This window comes from Pseudonaja textilis, chromosome 2 (genome assembly GCF_049901715.1).
Source record: "Pseudonaja textilis isolate UNSWEBS1 chromosome 2, rPseTex1.2, whole genome shotgun sequence".
NCBI classification, from domain to species: domain Eukaryota; kingdom Metazoa; phylum Chordata; class Lepidosauria; order Squamata; family Elapidae; genus Pseudonaja; species Pseudonaja textilis.
Genome location: NC_141991.1, coordinates 629,668 through 655,553, shown reverse-complemented (window position 1 = coordinate 655,553; position 25,886 = coordinate 629,668). Strand labels below are relative to the sequence as shown.

General features: G+C 44.3%; 1 protein-coding gene across 14 annotated transcripts in view; it reads left to right on the top strand.

Moving 5' to 3' along the window:
- Positions 1-25,886, top strand: part of TNXB (tenascin XB) — a 131,524-nt gene that overhangs the window by 17,797 nt on the left and 87,841 nt on the right. For 13 of the 14 annotated variants that reach the window (XM_087923276.1, XM_087923281.1, XM_087923270.1 and 10 more), the window contains exons 2-7: positions 9,853-10,310; positions 11,299-11,973; positions 14,489-14,601; positions 15,200-15,353; positions 18,100-18,381; positions 21,896-22,606. In XM_087923276.1, the coding sequence (XP_087779402.1) occupies positions 9,860-10,310; positions 11,299-11,973; positions 14,489-14,601; positions 15,200-15,353; positions 18,100-18,381; positions 21,896-22,606 (2,386 nt within the window). In that variant the 5' untranslated portion in view covers positions 9,853-9,859. The remainder of the gene's footprint in view (positions 1-9,852; positions 10,311-11,298; positions 11,974-14,488; positions 14,602-15,199; positions 15,354-18,099; positions 18,382-21,895; positions 22,607-25,886) is intronic. The other variant, XM_087923275.1, reaches the window with a different exon arrangement.

Genomic DNA, 25,886 nt, shown 5'->3' with positions numbered 1-25,886 from the left:
TTTCCCACATTGCTTTGTCTCTCACGATGTGAACCTCTCTAATGCATTGTGGGAAATGGAAAATGGCCTATAGGTTCCAAGGGCCAAAGTGTCATGCCCCTGTTGGAATCTGATTCTGAAGGGGAGGTGGAGCAGCTGACAGGGAGTGGGAGTGTGGCTCCAGTGGCTATGGAAGAAACTGGGGAAGGGCACAGTCTGGCTGGGCATTCAGAGGAAGACCCAGGGCCACCCCCTCTTCATCCTAGGGCATGCAGGGAGGAACGGAGAAAGGAGCAATGTGAGTTACGTGGGTTACAGGGGAGAAAAGGGTCCTGATTCCCTTCATTAGCTTCAGCTGGGAAAAAAGGATTTAAAAAGGGTGTTTGTGCACAGCACCTTGCTGGAAGCAAAGCATGAATTATCTTTGTTTGTCAAGTCTTACCTGGGTTCTGGCGTCCTCCCAACTGTGTGTGTTTTGTTATCTTTAGAAGTCTGCAATTCCTTATCCTGCCCTGTCTTGTTAATTTCTGCAGTGTGGATTGTGTTGGTTTTTATTTATAATTTATATGCACTTTGGCTTTGGACTGAATTTCTTCCCTTTAAAAATTGTTCCTGGGAGAGTTTTTTTCTCCAGCCGATGATAACTGGGTATTGGGGGCCAAGTTGGAGGTATTAAAGGGACTTTACCTATTTTTGTGACTTTGTTGCTTTTGTGCCACGCCCCGGGTCATCACGCAGCTGGTGGCCAAGGGAAAATGGGAACAGAAAGTTTCACCATCAGACCAAGGATCTGGAAGGCACGCCTGAGCCCTAACAGCACATTCTGCATTGATGCACAACTTTAACATCCTTCCCACCTCTGTTGGTTTCTTCTGTTTATTTTTTTATGAGGAAGATGTTAGACATTTACCACTGGCATAAGCCGACCTAGGCCAGTGTCCAAGGTCGATGGTCTCCGCCAGAGCATTTTTTAATTCCCTACCAACACGAATGCCAGATGGGCCTCCATCACAACCCAATGGCCAGGTTTTTGTCAACACTTTTGTCTACAAACTGATTGGCACAATCTGAGATATGCGGGCAGCGGAGCAGCAATTCACGGATCAAAGAATTGGAAGCATCCCACATTGAGGAAAGGCCTCTTGATTTCAGGGAACTTACTTTAAAATAAAATAAAATAAATAAAAAATAAAATGATTTTTTTTAAAAAATAAATTAAAGTTAAAATTACATTAAAATAAAATTAAATAAATGACCAAGTCCTCTTGTTCTTACCACCACACAGTGCATCCCTTAAAGATAAGATTAAAACCAGAGGCTTACAAAGTATATATTCTAAACCTCTGGTTTTAATCTTCACTTCTATTCCTTGGGGTAAAGACATACATAATGCATTTAAGTGAGGTCAGTGTGGATTTTTAAAAAATGTAAATTCAGACCAATTGCAAAGCCCTGGGGGACACCCAATCACTCTCCCAGCACTTAAAGTGTGACATATGTCTTCCCTGCTGATACTTTAATCACCCGGCCACATCGTGTATCTGGAAACAACATGGACATTTAACAAAGGAATCCAAGCTGTGTGGTTAACCAGAAATATTTTTCCCTGTTGCTCTGTAAAATTTCTTCACCACATAAACATCTGCACGAGAGGTTGCTGAGAAAGCCACACGAACGAGACCAATAAAATATATTTAAAGCTGGCAGTTCCCCTGCAACATGCAGTTACAAAAGGAAACGGCATCTCCAACGAGAAAAATAAGAAGGGAAAATTAGGGAGAAGATGGGGTTTTCTTCTTGAAAATCGGAAAACTGGGGAGGGACCCAAGCTTTGTCTGGACTGTTTTATTCTGTTAGAAGAAATATCCATCTGGTTCAGTTCCAAGCCGGCAGAAGGATGTTGGAAACATGAAGGTTGATTGGAAAGTTGGTTTTAGTCTTTTAGTATTTGTGATTTAGTCCTATGCATAAAGTGGCATTTTTAAACTATCTAACTTAATATATGTTTTAAATAGGTTTTAGGCTAAGTTTTTTTTTAATTTAAGTTTTTATTGGTTTTTAAAAACAAACATAAACAAACAAAACATAAAAACATCAAGCCATCTTCCCTATGTATACATACAGTGTGCCGGTTGGTTTACAAATTGTTTTGTGCTTCCATTTCGTAGTCTTCAAGTACAATTACATTGCATATAATCTCGTATTTTCAATCAAAAATTAAATACCTTAGTATCATTATTAATCAATCATTTGACTTTACTTTTATTCATTCATTCTAGAATTCATACAAGATAATCATAATTTACTTAGTTTGTTTTATAGCAGTTCATATTATCACCCCAAATCTATCCTAAAATCATTTTGTAGATATAATAAGAAAGAAATACATTTTTATATATTTATTATTTTCTAAGAGTAGGGGGTAGGGGGTAGGAGGGAGGAAGGAAGGAAGAAGAAAGAGGGGTGAGAGGGGAGGAAGGGAGAGAGGAAGAGAGGAGGGAGGGAGGGAGGGAAGGAGGGAGGAAGGAAGGAAGGAAGGAAGGAAGGAAGGGAGAGAGGGAGGGAGGGAGGAAGGACCTAGACCAGGGAGAATTTGATTAGTCAAGCTTAGTCTTTCTGTGAGAAGCAATTCCCTTAACATAAGGAAAACATAAGGATAATAAGCATTTTATTACTCCCAATAAATAATAGAGCAACCCCTGAAAGGAATGAAGGGAAGGCCAGTAAAATGGATTAGACAATTAGTGAGCTTCAGGCCAGCAGCTGGAACAAAGATACAAGGATATAGTACAGGCTTCGCTCCAGAGCTCAGTTGGTTTAATAGATTCCAGCAGTACATTAATCTGAATTATGCGTATATAGTGGGGAGTAGGGAGGGTAATATCAGTTTTCTATATGGCTAAGTTAATTTAGAATACAGCTGCCACCAACAGACTTTTTGTATGGCTCTAGTTCTTTGAATACCGTAACTTCAGGACAGGGAGCAATGCTCCTACAGGTAGTCCTTGGATTACAACATTCATTTAATGATTCGTTTTTCTCACCATGTAATATATACATCCAAACAAGACTGCGTTGTTTCTCTATGTCATATATGTGCGTATATGCATAATATTTATTTATTTATTTATTTGTCATGTGTATGTAGTGTATATTGGAAGTGGTGACTCTTTGAGAGCTGTATGCAATGAAATTTCATTTTAATGTATTGCCGATTGATGTACATTTAAAGCGACAATAAGTTAGTGTCTAAGTTTAACTCTAATGACAGTTCAAAGTTACAATGGCACTGAAAGAGGTGACATTTTTCACACTTAATGACCGTTGTAGCAACCCCACAATCACCTGATCGAAATTTGGACACTTGGCAACTCGGCATGTGTTTATGCAGTGTCCTGGGGGCGTTATGTGATTCGCCTTTTGCAACCTTCTGACAAGCAAAGTCAATGGGGAAGCTGGATTCACTTAACAACCGTGTTCCTAACTTAACAACTGCAGAGAGTCGCTTAGCAACAGCGGCAAGAAAGGTCATAAACTGGAGCAAAACTCACCCAATTGTCTTGCCTGGCAACAGAAATTTTGGGCTCCGTTTTGTTTATAAGTCAGTGTAACCTAATATATATCCATTCACCAGTAGATGGCGCCTTCAGCTTAAAATCAACATTAAAGGTCCGCTTTCAAAAGTCAACATTCAAAATCCAGTTTAAAACTATTCCGTCTGTTGTTTCTTTCAAATTAATTTAAACAAAATGTCCAATAAACAATCACATATCCAGCACTTTAGAGTGCCTGTTCAGAGCCCTGCCAGTAAGATTTGTACATCCAGTCTTTCTATATTCTGTAGCTTTTAGTGCACCCTAATTTGTCTCTGTCGCTCTTTGATTGCTGCTTAAAAATATTCCAAAGAGTCTCTTTCCTGGATTAATTTTCTTTTGGGGAAATCCTTAACAAAAATTGAAAATCAGCTCCAATCACTGTCCACTCTCATTGCTTCAGCACAGTCTTGGTTTCTTCGGCTGCCCTAGCATCACGGTGGTCATGATGGCTGCCTTGCCTTCGTCTTCGGCAAAGAGGGAAGAAACCCTGGTCCAGCAGGAGAGTCACTGCTCTCTGCAACCAGCAGGGCGTCCCTCCTTATGAGTCACCCCTACAGGGTGACTTTAGCCCCTTAGCGGGATCCTCCGACAAAGAGGATTTGATGTGGGAATCCGGAGCCCCACTCCCCTGTGCTGACCACACAGCGACGTTAAACCAGAAGTCAATTTTGTTTATAAGTCAGGATTGCCTGTAATTAAATTTCTCTTCAACCACTTAAGCTCTAAGAACTCTTAGAGTTCTGTCATAGAACTCAATCTGGAAAAGAAGACCCAGAACATGATTCAAATATAGATAGATGTTGAGTTACAAGGTCTTGACACTCATTTAGCGACCGCTTGAAGTTACAACGGCACTTTAAAAAGTGATTTACAACCAGTCCTCACACTTAACAACCCTCAAATGGACAAATGGAATTCCTGTAAACTCTGGTTCAACTTACTTCAGCTTCAACTTACAACCAGTCTCTTAGCAACTTTCAAAGTCATGAGGGATCCCTGCCCCAAAAGCTACTTTGACCTGATTAACAACAACAGTTCCCTCTTATGGTCACGTGACCCACATTTGGGGAGTTTGGCAACCAGCAAACCTTTACAGCCGGACTATGATTTTTGATATTCTTTGTAAGTTTCTGGTGGTTTTTCTGCCGGTTTCTGACAAAAATTACCCATTAAGTAAAATGAATTCACTTAATGATCATGGTGTTCACTTATTGACTCTGATAAAAAATGCCCCCAAAATCAGAGCCTTGATTTATAACCACAATGACTTATGACCATAATTCCAGGCTCAATAACAGTCGTAAGCTGAGCACTATTTGTAATGCTTCGATTTACAACTACAATGATTTATGGCCGCAATTCTGGGTTTAATTGCAACCGTAAGTCAAAGAATACCTGTGAATTGCTGCCGTGGAAGATTTTACTCTTCTAGGTGGCTCTGAGGAATGAAATCCTACAACCTGAGGCGACAGTTTAATCCATTGCTTACTGCCTCTGTCATCGAGACATTTCAAAGAGATGCTGGCACACTCTTTCTATCCTGTCTAAACCTATACCATTTCCTCTTCTCTGCTGCCAGCTTCTCGCTTCATATCTGATTCTCACAGGGCTGGTCTCCAGTTGCATTTCAGAACATCCTGCTGGGTGTGTTTTCACGGCCGTCATACTTTCTTGACCTTCCCGTTTTGGGTGAGGGCTGTGGGATCTGCATCATGGGGTCTGCTTGCATTCCTGCTGCCCACATCAATGCCACCGGTGACAGCCGCATCTCACTTTCTAATTTCCTTGGTAGCTGATACTGAGCTATTGAAAACTAGGCCCCCAATCTCTTTATTATTGAATTTCAAGGGTCCTTGGTGCTCTCTCAGCTTGCATGTCTTCTTGCAGACGTTTCATTACCCAAACATCATCACTGCTAGCAAGGAGTGGGATTTGCTCTCAGTTTATATTCCACTGACTTGCCCTGTCAGTGTTGGTGGTCTTGGTGGTTATTTGGCCGGGTTGTTTATTAGTTAGCTTCAGGGGTGGGATTCAAAAACCAACCAGCACACTATATGTACACCTATGGAAGATAGCTTGATGTTTTTATGTTTTGTTTGTCTATGTTTGTTTTTAAAAACCAATAAAATTAAAAAAAAAATCCCAGCAACCGGTTCGCTGCCCGGTTGCGGGGTGGGAGTGGCCATGGTGGGCGTGGCCTACCAGAACTTCTGGGAGGGTCATTTTTCACCTTCGCCAGAGTCCGGAGGTTTCCTTTGAGCCTCCGGGAGGGCAAAAATGGACTCCCCAGGGTCTGGAGGCCCCCCTGGAAGTCGGAAACAGGCCCATTTCTGGACTTCTGGAAAGTTTTTTTTTTCCGCCCTCCCAGAGCCTCTGCACAGTCCCAGCACTTACCTGGGATCCAAAATGGGCCCCGTGGAAACTTCTGGGAGGAGTGGGCAGGGCCAGCTGATCGGTTCAACTATTGTTTCAGCGAACCAGTTGTAAATTTAACATCTGGTTCACCCAAACCAGTAGAATCCCACCCCTGGTTAGCTTGCTGGGCAGTTCCTTGATTGTATTATTGTTTACTTCTTGATTGTTGGTCAGGTGTTAATCTTGGTGTTAATCTGTGTTGATTGCTGCTCGGGAGGTGTTTTGGTCTTTTTGATCTCTTTTTGGCTCTGAACGAAGCTCAGAGAGCACCAAAGCCTCTTCATTTCAACCCTGAGCTATAAATATTATCCTGTATTTATTGAGTTTCTTCAACCTCTATGAAAATGTGAAAGGGTGAGGGAAAAAGAACAGGCACATTTTAATACTTTGCACCAGAAATAAATTTCTGACTAAACTACTATAGTCCATTTGTCTCTATTTACCAGTGTAGAAAGTTAGCACCCACCTCTCTCCCAGAAGAATGAAATATTTTAGGAATATTAAAAAGGAAGAATATTTTATTTCCCTGGATGAGAAAAGGAGAAACATGTTATTAAAGACAAAGCAGCTTCCTGCGGCTCCCTGCCCACCCTCCAGCTCCAAGGTGATGGGATTAAGACATGGCCCTCCGGACATGATAGGATTAGCCCTCTAGCCATCTCACCACATGGCACCTGGGAAGATTCAATCAAGCTTGGGACTCAAGACAACCTACAAAGTTACCCCTGCATGGCCCCATGGGAGTCTGACAACCAATCAAGATGCATTTCATGCCATGGGAACAGGAAGCAAGTTCAAAGCCCAACAGAGGGTCTCTCTCTCTCTCTCTTTCTCTCTCTCCCTCCCTCTCTCTCTCTCTTTCACTCCCTCCCTCCCTTCCCCCATGTGCTCTTTTTTGCCCAGGACCTCAATATGGTCCTGTCCACCATTAAAACCATCCTCCCAAGCAGTCTCCATGTTTCCAGTGTCTTTTTTCCCCACTTGAAACTGAACCCAGATGGATATTTCTTCCAACATCAGGGATAGTCCATTCTGGTATTTGTCCCCAGTAAATTGATTTCTCTACTATTATGAATAATCTGCAGTTAGATTTAAAGTCTAAGACTGGTGAAAACTTAATAATTCAAGTCGTAACTGTTCTATATTAACATTCTCCAAATCCTGAGTTCTGATTGGTCCATGCGGACCGCAACCCGATTGGTTAACTAAATGACTGTGATTGGCGCGCTAAGAATCTACCGCGATTGGCCGAGCCGATCGCGGAAAATTCAAAGCGCTGCCATTGGCCGCCAAGCCGCCGGCCGGCTGAATAAAGCCAAGCGGTTCGCAGGTCCTGGACTGAACTGTATATTCAATAAAGAGCTGAATGTGCACTTTGAGTCTCGCGTCTCTATGCGACCCGATCTACCTGGGACCGATCTACCCGGGGCCGATCTCTCAGACTTAACAGTAACCAAAGGGTCTAAGAATTATGAAGATAATATCTGAGATATATGCAGTTGCAAGCGTGCTGGGTTTTGTTTTTTGTTTTGGTAAAATTGGGGTGCTTGGGCCTGATGAATTTAAAAATTCCAAATGGTGGAAGTCCTTGGGTATCGCTTCAAGGGTCCTGATATAACAATGGATTTTCTTTTTCCATAGTTTATTTTCTCTTCTTATCAGCAAGCTCACAAAGATTGAGACAAAGGTTCTGCCTGTTCCTTCCTATCTCCAAACTGGGCTAATTGCTGTTGTTGATCAATGGTGTGGCTCTCTTAAAGAATAATAACCAGTGGGTTGGGGTTCCTTCTACTTCCAATTCATCCATTCTTCTAAACTCTGGAGATCAGCCCCCTCCCCCAATCACCAGAGTTGTCTCTTTCAAACTATCCATCTGAACCAGTATTCTTCAAAGTCGTCAGAAAAACGGAATAACAGGCTTGGAAGGGACCTTGGAGAACCTCTAGTCCAACCCCCCTGCCCAAGCAGCAAAGCCTATACCATTTCAGACAAATGGTTGTCCATTTAAAACCTTTAGTCTGGAGGCAAGTTGTTCCACTGATTAATTGTTCTAATTGTTTGGAAATTTCTTAGTTCTAGGTTGGATCTCTCCTTGATTAGTTTCCACTCATTGCTTCTTGTCCTGCCCTCCGATGCTCTGGAAAATAGGTTGACCCCCTTTTCTTTGCCCCCTTAGAATTTGGAACACTGATATCATGTCACCACTAACATGTCTGGACTTCAACTCCCAGAATTCTTCAGCCAACATGGCTGGCTGGGGAATTCTGGGAGTTGAAGTCCACACCTCTTAAAGCTGCCGACTTTGAAAAACACATCTGGCTTCCATGTATAGAAAGCCACCCCTCCCCTAGATGAATGACATTTTTGAGAAATCTTTAAAAAGGCAGGATAAAATATTTCCCCTAAAAGAGAAATAAAAATCTTAAGGGAGACAGAAACTCAGAGCCCCGGCTCCCTGCCCCAAAGAAGATACTAAGCTGAGCCCAGCTTTTAAAAATGCAGATTTGGTAATCCATTTCTCCCTGCAGCAAAGACTGAACAGAGGTAGAGTTAGCCCTCAGCCACAATAGGAATTACCCAACAAGCCCCTTCATTGCATCAGCTAAACTTCAACCAAGCTTAGCTCAGACAAACTCTTAGGATTAGTACATGGCCCCATGGCAGTCTGACAACAGCCAATAGAATACATGCTCTTCCACAGAAACAGGAAGTTCAAGTGCAAAACCCAAGAGAAGATATACATACGGCCCCCCCACCACTCTCAACTCTATGTAGTCAGCTGCACCAGAATCACAAGTGCTTTGTGGCAGGGGTGGGATTCCACTGATATAACAACAGGTTCGGTGATTGCACACTCTGCGCGCACTCTCCACATTTTAAACGGCTCTCATACTTACCTTCTACAGCAGTCCCTGTGAAGAAAACAGCTGAGGCATGGAAAACCACTCTGCCACGTGAATCAACTGTGCTCTAAACCAGGGGTCCCCAACCACCGAGCCGCGGACCAGTACCGGTCCATGGAACATTTTCTACCAGGCCGCCAGTTGGCTTGTTTTGATGAGAAAGTGCTTCCAGTGAGCTTTTCCGGTTGGAAAGCGGCGTTTGGGTCCTGAAGGAATCCTCGCACCTTAGTTTCATCGAAGAGAGGGGGCAGCTTCGAACAAAACTAAGGTGCGAGGATTCTTTCAGCACCCAAGGTAAGGTGAGCCGAGCGACCGTCAGTCCCGAAGCCCATCGACAAAGGTACAAAGGAGGAGTTGAAGGTGGTGGGGAGAAGCTGGCCGGTTGCTCAGCTCGCCTTGCCTTGTCATGCATGCTGATGCTTTTACTGGGCTGCGGATCATTTTGTGATGCCGGTACCAGGCCCTGGCACAAAAAAGGTTGGGGGCCACTGCTCTAAACTAGGGGTCTCCAACCTTGGCAACGTTAAGACTTGTGGACTTCAACTCCCAGAATTCCTTAGGCAACTTTGCTGGTTGAAATCCCTCAATCTTAAAAGTTCTTCAAGTTGCCAAGGTTGGAGACCCCTGCCCTAAACAAAAGAAATAAAGAACAGGAAAGAGTAGGGCCGGCCCACAGCAAACTGGTTTGGAGACAGCTGATATTTGGAGCAAGGGGTTCGCCTGAACCGGTCTGAACTGGTAAAAATCCCACCTCTGCTTGGTGGTTGTGCTTCATCATTAAACCATCTTTCCAATCAGCTTCCATATTTCCAGGGTCTTTCTCCTGGCTTGGAACTGAACCAGATGGATATTTCTTCCAACACGTGCGGAGGAAAATGTGGATTGCTGTCTTTAGCCGTTCTTATTCTTTCCTCTTTTATTTGCATATTCAGCCCTGATCGATTTCCCATTCCTTACAGATCTTGAATGATCATGGAGAGGCCCTCAAAGGGAGCGTATTTCCTTCTGCTCCTCTGCTGGCTGGGGGTTTCCTGGGAGGCCCGTCTTCCCCACCCCCTCATCTCTTCCAATGCGACCATCTTCTCCCACGTCTACACAATTAAGGTGGCCGGAGAAGACACGCCGAACGAGGGCGCCTCCCCACCTCCCCAAGAGGCCTTAGGCCCTCCTGGATCTTCCCGAGGAGGGGCCCAGTATGAACACACCCTGGAAGGTTCAGATCAAGAGCACGTGGTTTTTACCCACCGCATCAACCTCCCGCAACAATCGTGCGGGTGTCCCCCTGGCACCAAAGATACCCAGGAGCTTTGGAGAAGGCTGCAGGCCCTTGAGAATGACGTGCGGATCCTCCAGGAAACGTGCCACGCTGGGGGAGGCTGTTGCCCTGCTGCGTCCACCAGCAGTCAAGCCAGCGAAGGTAAGGGAAGAGGAGGAGGAAGGTGGGGTTGAATTCTACCTGTTCGGCTGTTGGAATATTTTGTTCCTTAGCAAGTTAGTTTCTGAGCCGGGATCAAAGGAAGCGGGCAATTGCATGAATTAAGTCCTTTGTTCTTCACCCAAGAGTGATGACAGCAAGGCCTTAGGAAGGCGGCCATAGAGACCTCCTCCATCCAGGACAGCTTAGATACATTACAATTAGCCCCTCCTGTAGAATATAAACCCCTTAACTAGTCATTTGTTTCCCTCCACACATCATTCCATTTAAATTCCTTCCCTCCCTCCTTCCTTTCTTTCTTCCTCTCTCCCTCCCTCCTTCCCTCCTTTCTTTTCTCTTCTTTCTTTCCCTCCTTCCTTCCTCTTCCTTCCCTCCCTCCTCCTTCCCTCTTTCCCTCCTTCCTTTCTTTCCATCTTCCTCCCTCCCTCCTTCCCTCCTTCCATCCCCCCTCCTTTGTTTTCTCTTTCTTCCCTTCTTCCTTCCTTCCCTCCTCCTTCCCTCCTTTCTTTTCTCTTCCTTACCTCCTCCTTCCTTCCTATCTTCCTTCTTTCCTTCCCTCATTCTTCCTTCCCTCCTCCTTTCCTCCCTCCCTCTTTTCTTTCCTTCTTCCTCTCTTCCTCCTCCCCTCCTTCCTTCCCTCCTTCCTTCCTTCCTTTCTTTCTCCCTCCCTCCCTGCCTCCTCTCTCCTTCCTTCCCTCCTTTCCTCCTTCCTCCTTCCTTCCTCTTTCCCTCCTTCTTCCCTCCCTCTCTCCCTTCAAATAACTTTGTGAAAAGCCACCTTTAGAAGATCTGAGTTTTATTTTCATTCAGACTCACTTCTGAGGGTAGAACAAGCAGCTGAGCTCATGGGCTTCCTTCCTTGGGCTATAAATGCAATAATTAAGCAATTTACAGGTCCCCCTTTAAAAAATCCCTCCCTTCCCCTCCTTATGTTTCTCTCTCTCACACACACATTTTCTCTCTCTCCTAGGCCAGACAGACATTCATACGTTATGTTCTCACCACGGATCCTTTGACCTCTCTCGTTGCCTGTGCGAATGTGAATCAGGTTGGGGCGGTCCCACCTGCGCTGAGCCGGTCTGCTCTGGAGGCTGTGGGGGCCCAGAGCGTGGCAGATGCATCAACGGGCACTGCCAATGCCAGCCTGGCTACTCGGGGGTCAGCTGCGAAGAGCCGCCATCTTGTCCTGACGACTGCAATGATCAAGGGCGCTGTGTGGATGGCCGCTGTACCTGCTTCCCAGGATATATGGGCCCCTCCTGCTCCGACCCAGTTTGCCCCCAGAACTGCCATGGACATGGCCAATGCGTCTCAGGATGGTGCGTGTGCAACCCAGGTTACAGTGGTGCAGATTGTGCCACCCGAGCTTGCCCTAGCAACTGCAACCGGCGTGGAGAATGTCGTAATGGGCACTGCGTGTGCGAGCCAGGCTTCACCGGGCCGGCCTGCGGCACCAAGACTTGCCCCAATGATTGTAACCAGAGAGGCCACTGTCTTCAGGGAGGGGTGTGTTCCTGCCACCCAGACTACACCGGACCCGACTGCGGTCAGCTGGCATGCCCGGAGCACTGCAGTGGCCATGGAGAATGTCAGAATGGAACGTGCGTGTGCAACAGCGGCTATTCGGGCGATGACTGTTCAGTAGGTAGGTGCAAAGGTTTAAACAATCAGTCAATCAGACTAGAGCTGGAAGAGACCTTGGTGGTCTTCTAGTCCAACCCCTTGTTCAAGCAGGAGGTCATACCATTTTAGACAAGCGACTGCCCAGCCTTTTCTTAAAAACCTCCAGGGATGAAGCTCCTACAACTTTTGAATGCAAACCATTCCACTGGTTGATTGTTCTCAATGTTAGGAAATTTCTCCTTAATTCCAGATTGCTTCTCTCCTTGATTGGTTTCCATCCATTGTTTCATGCCTTACCTTCTGGTGCTTTGGAAAATAAGCTAAATTATTTGGAAAATAGGTTGGGAGGGGACATTTCCTGAATCCTTTATGGTCTAACCAAGTGTTTCTCAACTTTGACAATTTTGTAACTTAGCCAGCCAGCTAGAATACCCACCCCCGTATATAGCAACCCACCTTCACATGATCACAGTTTGTGACCATCCCAGATGTGGGGACCTTTCCAAATGTGCTTCCGACAAGCAAGGACAATGGGGGAAGCCGGATTTGCTTCATGGCTGTAGTAAAAAAATGTTGTAAAATCAGGGGCAGTCATGTTGTCAGGATTCCGGCGATTGCCCTAATTAAATCATGAGCCTCGAGCCAAGCTTCAAAAGAATCCAAAAGATTTATTAGGAGCAACATGTCGGCATTATCCCAGTTGAAGCCAACTCTGACACATGTGATTTATGGTCACCTATGACCCTGTTTCCCTCCTCCCCTGTGGGTGTATCATCAATCAGATTCTCCAACGAAGCACATTCATGGGCTGGGCATCATCAATCACATTCTCCAATGAAGGATTTTTGCAGGCAGAAGATCCAGTAGCCTAGCTACAATCTTTGTAAGATATGCATGGAATGTACTTCTGAGTCCCCCTCCCGCCACCTATGGTAACTCAAAACAGGCATAAGAATTCTTTACGAGTTGACACATGTAAGGACTCACAATGATCATGTTGCGTAGCAATGGAAGTTACAGTCCCAACAATAATTGTATGTTGAGGACTGCCTGAACAAAAAAACTTATAGCAAATTGGGCCAAACCTTACTATACCAGCCTTTAAAAGAGCATTAAAAAAAATCACTCTTTCTCCAAGTCTTGAGTTTGAAGATTCCTTGAAAATAGCACCTATTTATGCTGTTTGGCTTCAGCTGTTAAATCCCCTTAATGTGTGTTTTAAATTGGCTAACATATATGCTGGCTGGAGAATTCTGGGAGTTGAAGTCCACACATCTTAAAAGTTGCCAAGGTGGAAAAACGCTGGTCTCCTGATTGAATAAACAGCAAGGTGATTTTTCGCTACCAGAGAGAGGGAAAAGGAGATGTGGATATTCTTGCACAAATCTATATATTACTAAAACTGTCATTCCTGTAATCATTATTTGGTAAAACAGTGCATCATAGGTCAACGATTTTTGAACCAATATGCCCCAAATGGGCTACCTTAAAGAATGCATCCAAAATCCAGGATCCATAACTCCCAAGGAAATGAAATTTAGGGAAGTTGTCATAAAATCAAAGGGTTGGAAGGGACCTTGGAAATCTTGTACTCCAATCACCTGCCCAAGGCAGGAGTCCTCATACCTTCCTGAACAAAATGGCTGTCCAATCTTTTTTTTTTTTTGGAATCCTCCAGGGATGGGGAACAGCCGTGAGAGGTAAGCTGTTCCATTAATCAATCGTTCTCTCACTAACAGGAAATTCCTTCTTATGCAATAGTGGTGAATGGTGTAGGATGAGGGCGAAGATTCATTCTCCGAACTTGTGGGTTGGTTTCTGAAAGTTTCGTTACTGGGCTAGGTAACATCCACACCTGAAGCCCTAAAAAACAGAAGAACACTGATACTGACATCCCCTAAACTCTGCTGAAGCCTGGTAACGAAACATGTGGAAACCAACTCACCAGCTCGGAGAATGAACCTTCACCTTCATTCTTATTTCCGGATTGTGTCTTCCTGTGATGAACTTCAGTGCTGCTGGGCTGCTGCTGCAGTCATGTGATGCTCATTTTGAACATTCTGTGACAGTTTCCCAGCCACTCTCACAATCCCTCACTTCCTCCCCCATCCAGCAGCAGTCACTTACGAGCCTGCTTGGAAGGGAAATAGGAAGGGAGGGAGCGAGGGAAGAATATGGAGATAGGGAAGGCAGGAAGGAAGATTTCTAATGCTCCCTGTCAACTTCTTACAAGGAAAATCAATGGGGAAGCCAGCAGGAAATCAGAAGTCGCTTCCATACCCATTGCTTTTTTGCCCGCCCACGGTGATTCTCTGAAACAATAACCCAACAGGGCACTGGTTAGTGTTTGAACTAGTATGGAATATAGAGGTATGCACCTTGATTGGAGGTGAGGCTCACAGACTATCTCCTCAGTAAAATATCTCTTCAAGGCAACCTTATCTTAGTTCTGAAGAGATGACTATAAAACAACAAAGGTAGCCATATTGGTTTCTGCTCTTATGTTCACACACCATCTTTTTTCTTGGCCTAAACAGAGATTCCATCCATTGGTGTCCGTGTTTCAAATCGAGATGAAACGTCTTTTCGCCTGGAGTGGAACTACCCTGAGATTTCTGTGGATGGATATGAGATCCACGTGGCACCCATGGTAACGAGACACACTGCATTTTCTTTTTCTGTTTTCCTGATCCACATCAAAATATTATTTTACACCTTGTATCTGCTCAAACTGTATTGTCCACTTTGCTTGCTGCATATAACTTTGCATTGGCAAGAATTCTCCCCCCCCCCATGTGTGTGTAGGAGAGAGAGAAAGAGAATGAGTGAGAGAGAGGGGGGGAGGGAGAGGAGTCAAAGATGGCAGCCATTAGTATATGATCACAGATCTGCTCTTTTCAATGTGAATTACCAAGTAATTCACTCCTGAGCTCTGTTTTCCCTGGCAGAGGGTTGTAGGAGGCCATCACAGGTGAAAATGGAGCTCACACAGCCCTCCTGAGCTCTGTTTTCACTGGCAGAGGATTGCAGGAAGCCCCCACAGCTGAAAACGGAGCTCGGGAGCCCTCAGGCTACCACAAGCGCTTCTAACAAAAGTGATATTGAGCTGGCCATACCCATCCTAGCTTCCCGAGGTCAAACACAACCGTGGTGTGGCCGTCAATGAAACCGAGTTTGACACCCCTGCTCAGGAGTATCAGTATGTTGTGTGGTATCATACTGTCTCTTTTTTCCTTTCCAACCTGCAGAAGGATCCTCGGGCAGGTGAATCCATACACCTACCTGGCACCCAAAGGACCTTTGAATACAAAGGATTAAAACCAGGGGAGGAATACAAAGTCACCGTTCGGGTAGAAAAAGGGCAACACTACGGACCCCCTGTCACCCAGACCGTGCGTACGCGTATGTAGTCTGGAGCTGTGACTCCATTTCTGTCTGCTTCCCACATTCTCCATTTTTTTCCCCTCTCGTTGACCTGTTCCATGTTCTTGCAAATTCCCCTTCTTCTTGTCCAGCAGGAAATTTAGGTCTGGTCTATTTTCTCTAAGTCACACGTTTATTCAGATCTGGTCAAAGATGGGTCGTCACATAAAGCTGGAAGACACCCCCCACCCCAAAACGATTTATTCAGCTTGATTTTATACTTTATGTGGTTACACAAGCAGGAAGTCAGCTGTTTGCATGAAACTAGATAAAAAGCAGAAGTTGCTACAATGTCGTTGCTTGGCTGGTACATTTCAGAAACATATTTAGAAAGAAACGTATTTAGCAAACCCAAATTGCCCCTATCTGTGGTTTCCTGTCATGCTTCTCCTGACCTCCAGACAGTGTTCTGGCCTAGGCTCAGGGGTGGGATTCTACCAGTTGGCACCTATTCGCTAGAACCGGTTGTTAACATTCTAAGCAGTTCGGAGAACCGGTTGTTAGAAGAAATTACTGGCCTAATCCTGTAAGAAAGGCAGGAAGGAAACATTCTGGTGTTGCTTACAGAAACTGCCTCTCCGTTAACCCTTATTACATTCTTGGCAGGACTAGACTTCCTGTCTCAGAAACTTCTCTGGAGTTTTTTTCCCCCTCCTTTGCCGGTACTTTGCTTGTGTGGGGTGACCATTCAAAGTTACAATGGCACTGAAAAAAAGTGACTTATGACCATTTTTCACACTTACGACTGTTGCAGCATCCCCACAGTTATGAGAGGCCAGGCAGGGAGATGCGTGCCTCAATGTGAGTGATATTGAGTTGGCCACTCCCAGCCAATAACATGAGCACCAAGCCATGTCCACCCAAGCTATGTCTATCCATGATCACCAAGCCACGCCCACCACCTAAACCACACCCACAGAACTGGTTGTTAAAAATTTGAATCCCCCCCCCTGCCTAGGCTTCCCCCAAAAGCACTAAGCCGACTTTTTTGTCCTGGTAAAATCCCTTTTATTAAACGAAGGTTAATTTCTTGCCTTCACTTTCAGCCAAAGGCCTGGCAAACAGTATTTCAAGGGTCTAATTATAAGCACAGACCTTATCTGGCCTGGAGAGCTGCCGAGTAAATATTGTCAAATGCAGTGCTGACAAGGAAGGACTCGGCACAGTGTCTCTGAGTTGCACAGACAGATCTTCACACTGCTGCAACCAACCAACGAATGAATTGTTTCCTGCAAAAAAGCCCTCCCCTTCCCCTTTTGCTCCTCTTACTCCCTATGGGAAGGGCCGTTCACCAGGCACCTGTGGCCTTACTCCCACGTTGTCCCTTAGTTTGTAATTGTTCTTTTCTTTTGGCAGCTCTGTGCATGCACAGGCTGGGAACTGGCTCCAGCTGCTCCCTCGCCTCACTGCTGTCTGACTCCAAAGGCAGCTGACAACTGCCAGACTGCCTGGCTTCAGGATGCTGCAACCATGTAATTTACATGCCGGTTGCCAAGCAACAGAATCATGATCACATGACTCTGGGGGGTCCCTGAGACAGTCATATGTGCCAGGACTGGTCATACATCATACATCACTTCTTTCAGTGCCATTGTAACTTCGAGTGGATGCTAAACAAATTTGGTTGTAAGTTGAGGATTTCCCCGTAAAACTAGAATGCTTTTTTCCACTCTCGTTTCTTGTAAATTCTTTATGCAATTTTTGTATTTTGGCAGACTTCAGTGTGTTCTTTTTTTTCTCCTCTTTCTTTCTATTTTTTTTTCTGTTTCATTCTCCAAATATCATTATAAATAAATAAAGAGTGAGCATCCTCATTAAGATCCTGCATGGACCTGTTCTAATCTTCTATGAAATTAATAAGAGGGGGAAAAAAGCATTAAAATGGATTTAATTATGCTAGTTTACGAGGAGATAAAACAGGCCATTATTGAATAATGGTTTATATCTCCCAGGTTGTGATGCTACTTTCTATGCATTTGATCCTTACTTGCATTAAATAGCTGCAGCTCCTGTTATTTCTTGTTTAGGAATAACTGGTCTGGAATGTAAGAGTCAATGTTTATGGAGAGTCTCCGTCATCCAAGTCATGTTTGTTCCAAAGGTGGTTTTTTTTTCCTTCAAAATTCTACTCTACTTCCTTCGTTTTTCCTTGAAGACGTTTCACTTCTTATCCAGGAAGCTTCTTGAGTTCTGACTGAATGGTGGAGAATGGAAGGATTTACAATGCAGTCCTTTCAGCAGTTCCAAGAAGGCTCCACACCTCTTTGCACTATTCAGGTGACCCTGAGATAAACCTCCAAGTGGCCTCAACGACTCTCAGAGAGAGTGCTAACGATCAAATGACTGCAAGGAATATAAATCCTTCCACTCTTCACCATTCGTTCAGAACCAAAGAAGCTTCTTGGAGGAGAAGCGAAACGTCTTCAAGGAAAAAGGAGGAAAAAAAAAACAGTTGCTTTTTGGGAAAAAAACAAACATATTTGGGACAAGAGTCTTAATGACCACTAGATGGCAGCAAAGGGTTATACGATTTGTTTTCTAGCTCTTTGCTGCCATTTTGATGTCACCTGGATATTACAGGCCAGATCTGGTACCCCTACTCTTGTTTACTCCTTTCGTTAAGCTCGAGCCCATCTCTTTCCACCTCCGGTTGTTCCCCACCCTTATTCCCACCCACTCCCATTTGCAATGTTTTGTGTTTCATACATCTCTTCCTTTTCCCCAGGAGTGGCTCCTCCCACCGGCCTGCAGTCATCACAAGCGTCGGGAAACTCCCTGACCTTGCAGTGGGAGACACCTACCTCTCGCCCTGATGGCTACATCCTCAGCTATGTCCCTCTGGTTCCCACTCGACCCGCTCCAGCCATGAAACGTATAGAGTTGCCTGCAGCCCCTGAGCGTGTCACCCTGGAAGACCTGCAGAGCAGAACGCGATACCGCATCACCTTGGTTGCCCGTCAGAGTGGTGAGAACAGCCGAGCCACCAGCATTGTGGTCAGCACCACAGGTAGATCACTAGAGTCTTGATGGTCTCGGTCTAGAACTTCCTTTTCTCTGGAAATGTCTGTGGAGATTCTCAATCCTCCAGGTCATGGTTGTCCCAAAGGTGCTTTTTCCAAAAAGGCACCTGGACTTTCTTGGTTTTTTTTTCTTTCCTTTTCTTTTGAAAACATTTTGCTTCTTATCCAAGAAACTTCTTCAGTTCTAACTGACTGGTGGGGAAAGGAAGGATTAATATTCTTCACAGTGAGCACTCACTGAGGGTTAGTTGTTTCTGATCATCCTTGCAACACCTGGAATCACAGTACAATGTTTTCATTTAATCAGAATAGGGTTGGAAGGGACCTTAGAGGTCATCTAGTCCAGCCCCCCTGCTCAAGCAGGAGACCCTATACCATTTCAGACAGGGGGCTGTCCAGTCTCTTCTTAAAAACCTCCAGGGATGGAGCACCCACAACTTCTGAAGGCAAAGCTTCTCCGCTGGTTAATTGTCCTTCCTGTTAAAGACATTTCTCCTTAATTCCAGGTTGCTTCTTTCTTTCATTAGTTTCCATCCATTAGTTTCCATGTCTTGCCTTCTGGTGCTTTGGAAAATAAGTTGACCAGTGGTGTGATCCTACCTGCCGCTACCAGTTTGGTGGGTGATCGATCGTGCGCATGAGCGCCCCTAACGTACCAATCAGGTGAGAGGATGAAGAAACGAAAAGCTAGGAGCGAATTGCACTTTTCTCTTCTTTTATCTTCTCAGCTGATTGGAGGCTTTTTTTTTTGTCTGAACCGGTAGCATCCCACCACTGAAGTTGACCCCTGCTTCTTTGTGGCAGCCCCCCAAATATTGGAATACTGCTATCATGTCCCCTCCTCCCAGTTCTTTTTTTCTCTTGACTAGCCAAACCCAACTTTCTGACAGTGCGAACAATCAACCCATGGAACAGAAGTTGCCCTCAGAAGTTGTGGGAGCGCCATCATGGGAGGCTTTCAAGAAGAGATTGGACCGTCATCTGTCAGAAATGGTGTAGGGTCTCCTGCTTGGGTGGGGGGTAGGACTAGATGACCCACAAGGTCCCTTCCAACTCTGATTATCTGTTATCTGTTAAATCCTGCAACCTTTCTTCATATGTTTTTGTCTCCAGGCCTTTAATCACCTCAGTTGTTCTTCTCTGCATTGTTTCCAAAGTCTCAACTTCTTTTTGATAATGTGGCGGCTAAAACTGGAGTGTCCTTACCAAGGCTTTAATACAGTGGTACTAATACTTCACATGATTTTGATTCTATGCTGTTTATACAACCAAGGATTGTATTAATTTTTTTGGGTGGTAGGGAAGCACTTTTAGGTCAAAAGGATTTTTTTTAAAAAGGAAAAAAGGCACAGCATACTGAATCATGCATGTTGGGCTAACTGGAAATTTGTGTGCAGTGACCAGCATCTCAGAGATACTACCCCAAATGGTAGCCAAATGTGTAGAGTTCTTTCCATCTGATGAACATGTGATGAGAAACAATCGATAGTATGGCTAAAATGGCAGGGGAAGGCCCAAGATTATGTAATATCATAGATGCCCAAATGTGTGGACTTCAACTAGAATTCCTCACTCAGCCATACTGGCTAGAGAATTGAGGGAGTTGAAGTCCACACATCTTAACGTTGCCAATGTTGAAAAACACTATTTTAAGCGATATTGATTTGGGGCAGAATTTTAAGAATTTTTGTTCTGCAGAGTAAAATCTTTCTGTCCCAGATTTGTCTGTAATAGCATCCTTGATCCTTGATTCTCCAGGCTAACCTGGAATCATTAGCCTTCACAGTTTCACAGCTTCCCACAAAGATGTTTATGTTTTATAGTTATGCGAGCAAATTAGCACCATCCTCAGAAATATATTCTTCCAGTGTTTTGTCAATAATGTCTCATTTCAGCTTTATTTGCAGCGCGTGATGAAATGAATGATTAGAAATAAATGTGAAAGGATTGGTGAAAGGTGTTTCTGCATTCTTCCACTATGGAAGCCTTTCGCCACAATTACACTGTCTTTTTTCTACCAAGGACATCTGAAGTCTTCATTCCGCCACCCCTTCCTTCAGCATTTATGATTGCAATGACTTTTTTTTCATTTGAACCTCCTCTATCTATTCCACAGATCTCTGAAAAAGAGACCACAGGAGTTTCCTGTAAGCAATATATAAAAAGACTGACACTAACTCCATCTGTTTTATTGCAGCTTTGGGGAAATTCAGGATCGACACAGCATGGATAAGTCACCAAGTCTAACTTTGTAGTGGAATATCCCCGCTCCAATCTAAACCAGTTTACAGTGCATTTTTCAGAAAGTATTCAGAGGCGCTTCGCTTTTGCCAATTTTGGTATGCCGCAACTCGGAGGTGGTATTTAGCAGGTTCTGACCAGTTCTGGAGAACCGGTAGCAGAAATTTTGAGTAGTTCGGAGAACTGGCAAATACCACCTCTGACTGGAGATTTTACAATATCCTTCCCATGCCCACCAAGCCACACCCACAGAACCGTTAGTAGAAACAATTGAATCCCACCACTGCTGCAACTGTTGTTGAAATTCATTTAGTTCTCATTGATCTACATTCAGTAACCCCATCATGGCAAAGTGAAAACAGAATTTGAGAAACGTCTGTAAATTTATTAAAAGGAAAAAACTGAAATGCCTTTCCAAATCATGTCTAGCCAATTTAATTTACCACAGGTCAACTCCATTCAAGAAGAATAGAAACATATCAGCAACGATGAAGAGAAATGGGAGGCACCTGAGCTAAATTTCACGTGTTGTTGCAAAGGGTCTGAATACTTATGCCAATGGGATATTTCAGTTGTTGTTTTTTTAATTAAATTGACAGACTTATTCTAAATTTTCACTTTGTCATGATGGGGTATTGAGTGTAGAGAATGAGAAAAAAATGAATTTCAACACCTGGAGCAAAACAAAATTGACAAAAGCGAAGAGGGTCTGAATACTTTCTGAATGCATTGTACAGTGGTGGGAAAATTAAAAAGCTAGGTTAAATAGCTCCATACAGGTAGTCCTTGACTTACAACCACAGTTGAGCCCAAAGTTTCTTATTGCTAAATGAGAACAGTTGTCAAAGTGGAATTTTGCCCCATTTTACAGCATTTTTTGTCACCATTGTTAAGTGCATCACGGCCGTTGTTAAGTTAGTAACCCAGTTGTTAAGTGAACCTGGCATCCCCATTGATTTTGCTTGTTGGAAAGTCACCCAAAAATGATCATGTGACCCCTGGACCCTGCAACTGTCATAAATATTAGTCAGTTGCCAAGCGTCTGCATTTTGACTATGGGGATGCTGCAAAGGTCATAAGTGTGAAAAATGGCCCTAGGTTCTTTTTTTCAGTGCCATTGTAGATTACAGATTGTCACTAAACGAACTGCGGTAAGTCGGGGACTACCTGTATTTCTAGCCGATAGCCATACCTCTCACCTCCACGACTTATTCCCACTGAGTACTTTGCCATAACCTCCTGCATTTTTGATCCCACCAGCACCAGCTCCAATTCAACCAAGTCGCCATTACTTCACACCGCCGCCCACTTCCGATAAAAAGCCAGGCACTTCCTCTCCTCAGCCTGAAGAGAAGAAACCAGGCACAAAACCACATTTGGGTCGCCGCCCCACCAACACTACCTTACTGACCAAGGAGCACTTCCTGAAGAGAATGACCCAGAATATCTCATCCAAACTGTCCCCATACAACGGGACCCTCCTTGAGCGGCTCGAGAGCTACCTCCGGGCCACCAATTTCCCTCTCCGAGGCAACCAAACAATCCAGAGCATCGCCAGGGACATCTACCTCTACCTCAAACGGATGAAGCCCATTGAATTTCAAGAGAGGGTGGAAGAACGTCTTGTCCAAGAAACCAGCAATTTAACTCTGAAAAAGGAATTCCCAATAACCGAAGCAGAGAGCGCCTACTCGGATGGATACCTTCGTCCAGACCATGCCAAGCCAAAGGTGGTGACCAGCTCCTCAGACCACATTGAGGTGTCTTTGGACAGCGTGAGGGGCATCTCTGACCACGTGGTCATCCGCTACCGAAACACGGTGACTGGAGAAAGAAAGGAGTTAGTGGTCCCTGGGGATGCTTCCACAGCGACCATCACCGGATTGTCACCTGGAACAACCTACTTGATGGAAATTCATGGTGTCATGAAAGGACATTCCTCTAAGTCATACTCCTTTATAACTGCCACAGGTACCAGGGTTGGTAGAGCAGTCATCCACCACGGCAGTTTTCTCTCTCCTTTTTGCCTATAATAGTCACATCACATGTCTTGTTTGTGTTGTTGCAAAGTCAAGCTTCTGCAGCACCCACACATGGCCAGATATTTAATCACATGTTGCTTTCACGTCCTCCCTCAAGTTGCTTGGATGGTAGGCTGCTGGCTATTTTCCTCCCTTAAAAGAAAGCCCTTCTTCGCCGTATTGCTTTCACGCAGACGTTGCAACCTCCACCAGCTAATTTCTTCTCCGTGCCAAAATGCACCTTTACCTGCTGCTCCAAAGTTTGTTTGATCTGTTTTATTTTAGCTACAGGCCACTTCTTACAGCCAAAGTGCTTCCCACCCAAATTTTCTATGTTGTCCTGAGTTTCTCTGATGTTTACTTGTAAACTAAGGGATGTTTTTCCACTAAATTCAATCACACAAGGAAGGATTTTATTACAACTGCGGGACGATAACGTGTAAGGAGCTTAGAGAACATAGAGAAGTGACTGAAATATACTGAATTTTCTTAATAATTTAAAACCCGACTTTCTTCTGAAGAAGTTCCCATTTTTATCCTTACAGCAATCCTGAGAAAGAATAATTTGTCCAATATCACCGCACTACAGCCCATCTTTCCATAAAAATACCCAATATATAAATGTACATATGTAAGAGTGTTACATTCAATATTTGCTGAAAAAGTTTTACACAATTTAGTAAAACATTTCTCAACATGTTGGCTCAAATAGATACAAGTGAAAACCAGGGTTTGTCAAAAACTGAAGAGATCAAAATCAGACCATCAAAACATTCACCTGTGGATGTTGAAGTCACGCTAAAAATTATCTTTGTGTAGAACATTGTCCTGGTGCTGATGTTGTCCTGTCTTATGTGTTATTTGAATTTTAACAAGCCACTTGCTTTCTTTTCAGCCACAGTCAGGTGCTGATAGTTGTACAAGTGAAGTCTTTTTGTGTTTAATCACTTTAATCTTCCAGGCTTCCGGCTCTTGCCTTGATGTTGCATTTATGTGGCTGAAAACCTTCTTTTCAGCTTCCGTTCCAGCAATGTTGGCTTTCAGTGTCGAGCCAGTTTATGTCGTTGTTCTGCTGTTGTTGCTGCAACCTTCACACCTCCAAACCACAACTTCCAAGTGTCTGTCTTGTGTTTAGCTGAGATTTCTAGGTTTTATTTTCCAAAATGAAAGGAAACTATTCTAAGACTTTGCTTGTTCTTCTGGCAGTAGCAGGAGGATCAGTTCTGATAAATGTCTGGCTAGCATCTCTCTTTGTTGAACTGAACCTTAGTCCTGATTCCAAACAATATTGTCCGGCAGCTTCTACCTCCCACTATGTGAAAACCAGCCCTGGATGTAGCTGGTTGAGCGAACCATCACAGACAGTGAGCCATAAAATGGACAACAGATAGTCCCCGAGTTACTACCGTAATAAAGCTTGTTTATCACGGTTGTAATTTGTGATGGTCGTAAAGTGGGTCAGTCACATGACAAACTCTATTTTACTACTATTGGTGCGATCATCGTTAAGTGAACATTGGGTGCAGTTTTGTAAAATGCCAGGTTTGGGCAAAACTGACATAAAATAGGGCCTTGTGACGTGGGATGCTGCAAACAGCCATACATGAGGCCCAGTTGCCAGGCAACCAAGACTATGTCATGTGACCGAGGGGGTGACTGTCGGAACTTTGAATCCAGGTTTTAAGTACCCCCAAGGTAGGTCCATTGGATCTTCAAACAGTCACTTGGTGACTGGTCATAAGTCAAGCACTAACTGTACATGTAGTCCTCGATTTATGACCACAGTTGAGCCCAAAATTTCTGTTGCTAAGCAGGACAGTTGTTAAGTGAGTTCTGCGCCATTTTACGACCTTTCTTGCCAAAATTGTTGAGTGAATCACTGCAGTTGTTAAGTTAGTGACACGGTTGCTCAGTGAATCTGACTCCTCCGTTGACTTTGCTTGTCAGACGGTCACAAAAGGGGATCACATCAGCGGTGGCATTCTACCGGTTCGGTCTGGTTCGTGCGAACCGGTAGTAAAAAAACGTTACCGTTCGGCCGAACCAGTAGTAAAAAAAAATCTACTGGTTCGGCCAAACCGGTATTTCTTTCTTTTTTCTTTTGTCTCCTGATGATCAGCTGTTCCAATGATCAGCTGTGCCGGGATCGTCCTCGCTGTCTTACTGCTTCTCCCAGGAGGTTTCCCTGAGGCCCAGGAGGCAAAAAGGGACGCACGGAGGGGGAACTGCATGCCGTCCTCCCCGCAGCACTCCGTTTTTTTGCTTCCTGGGCCTCAGGGAAGCCTCCTGGGAATAAAAAAAACGGGCTCCCAGGAGGCTTCTTTGAGGCCCAGGAGCCAAAAAAACAGAGCATGGCGGGTGCTGCAAAATAAAAAAGAAGCCATGCCCATCCTGTCACATGGCCACGCCCACCTAGCCACGCCCACCTATCCATGCCCACAGAACCAGTAGTAAAAATATTTGCATCCCACCCCTGGATCACATGACCCGGAGACACTATAATCATCATAAATACATGCCAGTTCCAAGCATTCAAATGTGGCCATGGGGACGCTGCAGCGATTGTGTGAAAAATAGATGTAAGTCGCTCTTTTCGGTGCTGTTGTAAACTTCAAACGGTCACTAAATGAATGGTTGCAAGTCAAGGACTACTGGCATTGGCTTGGACAAAGCATGTTATGTGAATGCAGCAATTGTGGATTTTAAAGCCAAGCGAAGCATGCTGCCTAGATGTGATATTTGCATCAATTCCTCATGCTTAAGATTATAATGAATAGAATGAGAATGGGATGGGATGGGATAGGATAGGATAGGATAGAATAAAATAGAATAGAATAGAATAGAGAATTGGAAGGGACCCTTCAGGTCATCTAGTCCAACCCCCCCTCCCCCAGTTAAACAGGATATCCTACACCATTTCTGAACAAATTTCCCGTGTTCAAATTTAAGGTAAACAAAGTGTACTTATGTAAAAGGTGGGTTGGAAATGAGAGAACGGGATGATCTATGTAGATACTCCCGCCCTTGGAAAATAGCTAGCTACTATAGTGGAGGAAATGGGCTTGTCTAGTTGCCAGCAAGTCTGTGTATTTAGAATTGGGCGTTATGAGACTCAGGAAGCACTACCCTTGCTCTGAATTGAAGTTCTTTATCCTTAGATAAAGCTTCCAGCTCAGAAAAGAAAAAAAAAATTGGCACCAAAATCAATGCTCCTTCAGAGAAGCCAAAAA